This window comes from Vigna unguiculata, chromosome 7 (genome assembly GCF_037176805.1).
Source record: "Vigna unguiculata cultivar grain cowpea cultivar isolate G323 ecotype 2 chromosome 7, ASM3717680v1, whole genome shotgun sequence".
In the NCBI taxonomy this organism is placed as follows: Eukaryota; Viridiplantae; Streptophyta; class Magnoliopsida; order Fabales; family Fabaceae; genus Vigna; species Vigna unguiculata.
In genome coordinates this window covers 5,419,668-5,426,002 of record NC_140798.1, presented here as the reverse complement: position 1 = coordinate 5,426,002, position 6,335 = coordinate 5,419,668, and the positions used below count along the sequence as shown (strand labels likewise).

Below are 6,335 nucleotides of genomic sequence, written 5' to 3'. Positions count from 1 at the left end.
AAAACCGTTTGAAGTTAGTTGGGGAGTGACTGGTGGATAAAGCGGGAAAAAAAAAAGTAGAAAGTGAAAAGAGAGAAAGTGGTGCGTGGTGGTGATGTGAGATTTTAGATCTTAGTATTAGCGTTTGTATGAGTAATTAGTAACAGTGCCATACCCTGCGACGGCATGTGACAGCTACTGCACCCACGTGCGAGAGAGAGAGGGGGTAAAAAAGTAACTTAGGGTTAAACAAATAGAAGAAGAAGAAGAAAAAAAAAAGCAAAAGCTAAAAGCAACAAACAACAAACAACAGTAACAGTAGTACTTTGTTCGATAACGCCGTCGGAGGGACGGCGAACACGCAAACAAGAAAAACGATCAGTTACTTAACGCCGTCAAAAGGTTGGCGTTTCTCGTTTAGTGTCTATAAAAAACCGTTATGTTGGAACCTGTCCTTCTGAGTCCACTCCATCCATTTCTCTCTCTCTCTTTCTCTCTTTCTTTTTCTCTTCAACATTCTCATTATTCTCTCCAAAGCAACAAGAGCAAGGAGAATTCAACTTTCTCTGCAATGGCGGTGGTTTCTTCTTCTTCTTCTTATTCGATGTGGGTCTTCTTTTTTCTCCTTCTGGCGCTGTTCATTCACCTACAAGCAGCCATGGCCACCACCACCACCACCACCACACCACAGATCTCTCACCTCAGGTCTCAACGCAAATGTTTCACTGTCAGAAGCTTCTTTTCTATGTGTTGTTCTGTGATGGGTTGGTTTAGCTTTAGCTTTAGCCACATTGTGTGGATTTCCAAACCGAAACAGTGTTCCTTATTACTTTCTCACCCCCATAAAAAACTTCGTGTGATTTGAGTTGCAACTCGTTTATATACACTCTCGGGTTGTTTCTTTAAGCAATGTGCGATCTCTGATGTGAAAACCGTTCAAGTGGGATTCACCACTGTTATACAAGTTTTAACTAGAAATCAGAGAAAGCTTAACACATTGGAAAATCTCAATTCCACTTTTCAAGTTGAACACTCGTTTTCATTTTCATTCATTGGTCTCATTTTTATTTTTTTTGTGAAAACAGAGAGAAAACGAAGATCTTGCTCTGAGCCGTTTTTTCGTTTTTGTTTTGACTATATAGGAATGTTGAAGTGGAAAAACACAGGTTGCCGAGCTTGCAGAACTCGTCAATGGCGGAAAGGTTAGTGTTCTTTCTTTCCACTATTAGAAGAAGCTAAAACTCTGATCCTGATTCCTTGAAACGCCGGTTAATCGAGACCGTGTGTTGAGTTTCTAACTTTAGGTCTCAGCCGTTGGATCGAGCAAACGATCACAGCCGTTGAAAAATCGTTGATGCTTCGATCTGGATCGTTTATTCGGTTATGTTCGTTTCTCTCTGTGTTTGTTTGCTTTGAGGGTTCTGCAAAAGCAAAATAACTCCCCACACCACCCCATTAAAGAGTTGGTTAACCGTCAACAAACTTTTTTTCCTCTTCCAAAACTACCCTCCCAACGTGTTAAATATTTTTTTCTCTTAAGGGTACTTTGGTCATTATCCAGAAAATAAGGTGAATAAATTTTTATCTTAACGGCTTTTATCAAGTTGTTGTTTTTTTCACTTTAACTTTTTACGGAGCAAATGTATTTACGGAACTCACTCAAATCTCTCACCGACAAGTGTCCCTGTTCAGTTTTTTTATTTTCCTCTATTTTTAATTTAACATTGTGCTGTCAATTTGTTTTTCTAAAATAGGTGTTTATTTGTTTTGAAGGAAAACAATTTGTTTCTCCATTTGTATTTATTAAATATTTAATTTATTATAGTACAGAAAGGACATTGGTTAACAGGTCACGGTTGCCGACTGCAATAAAGGATTTTTACATATATTATATTTTAATTTTCCTTACAATTTCACCAAAAGGTGTAGTTTATTTATTGCTGCTATCTATACATTTAGTGAATAAGTCAAACTTTGGTTATTAAAAGAAAAATTGATTCATTATATAAAGTTTAATGTTGTCATAAGACAACTATAACTAACCCTACTTAGTGAAATAATATAATCATTGAATTAGTAGTTTGATTGGTTATTTATTGTTTAAGATTTTGACTGTGCTTGTAACTGTTTCTTTCAGGGCACTAGAGGCCGAAAAATTAAATGAACAAGCTGCAGTGGCTAACCCAGAGGAAGTGGTTTCAATGGTTGAGATGTGGGTCTCTATTTCTCTGTCTCTCTCTCTTCATTTTCACTATACAGAGAAACCTTGTTACAATGTCCCTTCGTAGCTAAGCACATAAGTTAAAGCAAAAGACAAAATTACATGAACCTATAATGATCTATAATGTTTTATTATGTTTTTATTAATTTATTCATTCACATGGAGTAGGGACTATTGAGTGTAATGAGGGTAGGGTAGTGGTGTGCCGTGGCATTTTGGTGGCACTCATAACTCCCCCTTGAGAATTGAGACCTAACTATTTACCCAACTCACCCATTTTTTCAATCACTTTACTTTCCTGATTTTGCCACAGTTGAATGAATAAACTTTGAAGACTTAACCTTTTCTTCTTTTTGACCCTTTTGTGGCATGTCTGGTTAGGAAATTACCTTGTCACTAACCAGCAATGTTTTCGGTCATGGTCACTCTCTCTCTCTCTCTCCTTTTCATGGTTCAGTCACATGCACTTTCTCATGATATACCCTTCTTCACGCTCATGGTGCTTTTGCATGCCATTATAAATCTAATCCCTTTGCCTATAAGCAAATTAATGAATGTTTCCTCATAAATGTGTTGTACTTCCGGGGTACAACTCTTTCTCTCCCATTAAAAAACAGTTGCTTCTAGCAGTTCTGACCAAAATTTTCGGTGCTTGATATTTGGATTGAGTTTTTTGTATAACATTTTACCATGTGATGGTTGGTGATTCCGTGCAACGTGGCCACAGTTGCATATTTGGGTCAAGATCCATGTCAAGACAGAAAAGCATATTTACCATATCTTCTATTCCAAAAAAAAAGGCAAGAATTTTTAGCCGTTACAAGTAGGAAAATTCCTTTTGTCTTCACTCGTCACATGGATAAATTATTTTGACATCGTTTGTTTCCTCCACTAGGCTCAAGGAGATTTACTAAAAGTTTTATCTTGGGTAGTATCCAGTGGCTTTATTTTATTCCTGTTAGCTGACTCTACTCATTTAGATTAGGTCTAATTATTGTGATCCAAAAAGCCAGAACATTTTTTGTCTGCATTTACATACATGCCACAAAGGAATTTAACACGAGCATATGCAAACAAATTGTGTTAAATTTGTAACCCACAGTCATAGTTTTAAACTGTTGATGTTTGAAGGAAACAAAATTGGAAATTACATGAGGACTGATTGCTCAGTGTAGATTGAAAGAACTTGAACAACACCCAATAACGATTGTTGATTACAGTAATGGCATCATGAAAACAATGCTGTTCAATTTGTAACACCAAATGTGTTCAACTTGTATCACATCTTGGCATGTTATTAAATTAATAATTTGTTAAGATAACATCAAATAAAGATAGTTGCTTGACAACGATGGCACTAAGAAAATAATGTTGTTGATATTACAGGAGCATCCAAAATAGTACAGAGAGAAGGAATCTGGGGTTTTTCTCTTGTGGAACTGGTAACCCCATTGATGATTGCTGGCGTTGTGACCCCAACTGGCAACGCAACAGGAAGCGTCTTGCAGATTGTGGCATTGGTTTTGGCAGAAATGCCATTGGTGGTCGTGATGGAAAGTTCTATGTTGTGACTGACCCCAGGGATGATGACCCTGTGAACCCCAAACCTGGCACTCTTCGCCATGCTGTGATCCAGGACAGGCCCTTGTGGATTGTGTTCAAGAGGGACATGGTTATTCAGTTGAAGCAAGAGCTAATCATGAACAGCTTCAAGACCATTGATGGAAGAGGAGCCAATGTGCACATTGCTAATGGGGCATGTATCACAATCCAGTTTGTTACCAATGTCATCATCCATGGCCTGCATATTCATGATTGCGTACCTACTGGAAATGCCATGGTGAGGAGCTCCCCAACCCACTTTGGGTGGAGGACAATGGCTGATGGAGATGCCATCTCCATATTTAGCTCAAGCCACATTTGGGTTGACCACAACTCCTTGTCTCACTGTGCTGATGGCCTTGTGGATGCTGTCTTGGGCTCAACAGCCATTACTATTTCAAACAACCACTTCACCCACCACAATGAGGTACTTTCACTCTATTTTCCTGTGTCAAAGTGCACTTTTTCCCTTGTTGAATCATGGATCAAGTTTGTATTCCTTTGCAAATTCAGGTGATTCTGCTGGGCCACAGTGATTCTTACACAAGAGACAAGCTCATGCAAGTGACCATCGCATACAACCATTTCGGAGAGGGACTTATCCAGAGAATGCCACGGTAATATTTAATGTCACTTTTTGCATTGAAACCCCTTTGCTCGTTTTCCTCTTTTCCTCCTCTTTGTTGTGTGCTTTAAATGCATATAAATGTAACCACAAGATAGGTTGGTCTGATGGGCAGACTCGCAGCGACCCTCTTTGGTGCATTAATTTTGTTTTTAGGCTTTCTTCTTCAGTTTAAGGAAATCACAAATTTCTTAGACGAATTAGTTGTGCGGGACCAGATGGTGTAGCCATTAATCAACAACTGGATAGGGCTATTTTGTCCCCTCCTGCAATGATGTATTTCAAATCAGAGGTGGAATATTTATATTATCTAATCTAACAAAACATTGGTCATGAATAATGCAGGTGTAGACACGGATATTTTCACGTGGTGAACAATGACTACACTCACTGGGAAATGTATGCCATTGGTGGAAGTGCTAACCCCACCATTAACAGCCAGGGAAACCGATACAATGCTCCTGTTAACCCTTTTGCAAAGGAGGTACAATAGGACAATCAATCCATGTGATGCTGTAAATTGATGACGTTTTAGTTAAGCCATTTTCACTAACTGATTGAGAAAAAAAAATCTTGGTGTTGACAGGTGACTAAGAGAGTGGAAACAGCAGAAAGTCAGTGGAAGGGTTGGAATTGGAGATCAGAGGGAGATTTGTTGCTGAATGGTGCCTTTTTCACCCCATCAGGAGCTGGAGCCTCAGCCAGCTATGCCAGGGCCTCAAGCTTAGGAGCAAAATCTTCTTCCATGGTTGGTACCATAACTTCCAATGCTGGTGCACTCGGTTGCAAAAGAGGCCGTCAGTGCTAGCATATAAATATCAGCCACCAGAGCCATGTGAATGAAAGATCAATTATTTTTCTTTTGTGTTTGATTCTAAGTTTTTACCATATTATAGTAGAAAATCATCATATATCCATTGCTTTCCTCACACCTCCGTTGTCATCCTGCATTCTTGGCAAGTGTACATTAATTACACATGTCAATATGGTTTCTGTTACCCCATTGCCACATTGTGTGTTTTGCTGTTGCTCAATCATAGCTGCTCGACTTGCTCCAGCTGAAACAAACAATGCAATTGTAGGAGCAGGTGCAGAAGCGCCATCCATTGTTTTCCCTTTCATTTTTTGCCTTTCCCTTTGGTCCTTCCCAGTTCATCTCATCTCATCAACCTTACCCACCACCAATTATATGCATATTTTTCCAAATGTCAAATCATGTCTCCTTACATACTGTTCAGTCTTTTTCAGTTTTTCTTATAGGATTTGAATGAGCCCAAATATATAAATATATATATTTGATTTTTCCCTTTTGTTATTTTTTTACTATTTGTTTTGTTGAGTTAATTATACAAGCAAAAGCATGATTGTCAAAGTTGAGTTATATGGAAACACTTTATGAATGACGATTATGGAATTGTAATAGCTGTGGTGTTGCTTTTTAACTTTCTCAACTTTTTTAGCCTTTTTTCCTTGTCAATGGAAGTAATGTTTGCTTTTGTTATGCAATTATGGCTGTAAATCATTAAACATATCTGCCAGTGTTGGTTTCTCTACCAACATGTGCGATTCGTTCATGTGCACCACATGATCCTCCCCTCCCTCATTATCTTTCTAATTAACATGATGACCCCCTTTACCTAAGTTGTCCCCCCCTTAATGCTAACTATTATCATGCCTCAAATACTGAACAAGACATGCCATCATGTTAAAGTATCGTTCAACATTAGTTTTGTCCTCAATTACACAAAGGAATGCTTGTGCAACAAAAGAAAGTAATGTTAATTGAAAAGCAAAAGAAAAAAAAAGACATGATTAATGTTATATGAGATAGGAAGGGTGGATAATTGTAGCAGTGACTGAGAAAAGCAACATAAACTAAGTCTAAGTATTGACATGACAGAATGAAGT

The 6,335-nt window shown here is 38.2% G+C and overlaps 1 protein-coding gene across 1 annotated transcript; it reads left to right on the top strand.

Moving 5' to 3' along the window:
* The first annotated feature begins 425 nt into the window (after positions 1 to 425).
* On the top strand, positions 426 to 5,869 carry LOC114191754 (Pectin lyase-like superfamily protein). The gene is made up of 7 exons (XM_028081129.2): positions 426 to 684; positions 1,122 to 1,181; positions 2,117 to 2,191; positions 3,587 to 4,229; positions 4,316 to 4,419; positions 4,773 to 4,911; positions 5,014 to 5,869. The coding sequence occupies exons 1-7, from the start codon at positions 551 to 553 to the stop codon at positions 5,233 to 5,235; spliced, it is 1,377 nt and encodes a 458-aa protein (XP_027936930.1). The 5' UTR covers positions 426 to 550; the 3' UTR covers positions 5,236 to 5,869.
* The last annotated feature ends 466 nt before the right edge of the window (positions 5,870 to 6,335 follow it).

Coding starts and splice junctions, on each gene's coding strand:
- LOC114191754 (XM_028081129.2), top strand. CDS start 551: ATGGCGGTGGTTTCTTCTTCTTCTTCTTATTCGATGTGGGTCTTCTTT. Junction 4,230..4,315: donor ACTTCACCCACCACAATGAG/GTACTTTCACTC, acceptor TTGCAAATTCAG/GTGATTCTGCTGGGCCACAG. Junction 4,912..5,013: donor TTAACCCTTTTGCAAAGGAG/GTACAATAGGAC, acceptor TGGTGTTGACAG/GTGACTAAGAGAGTGGAAAC.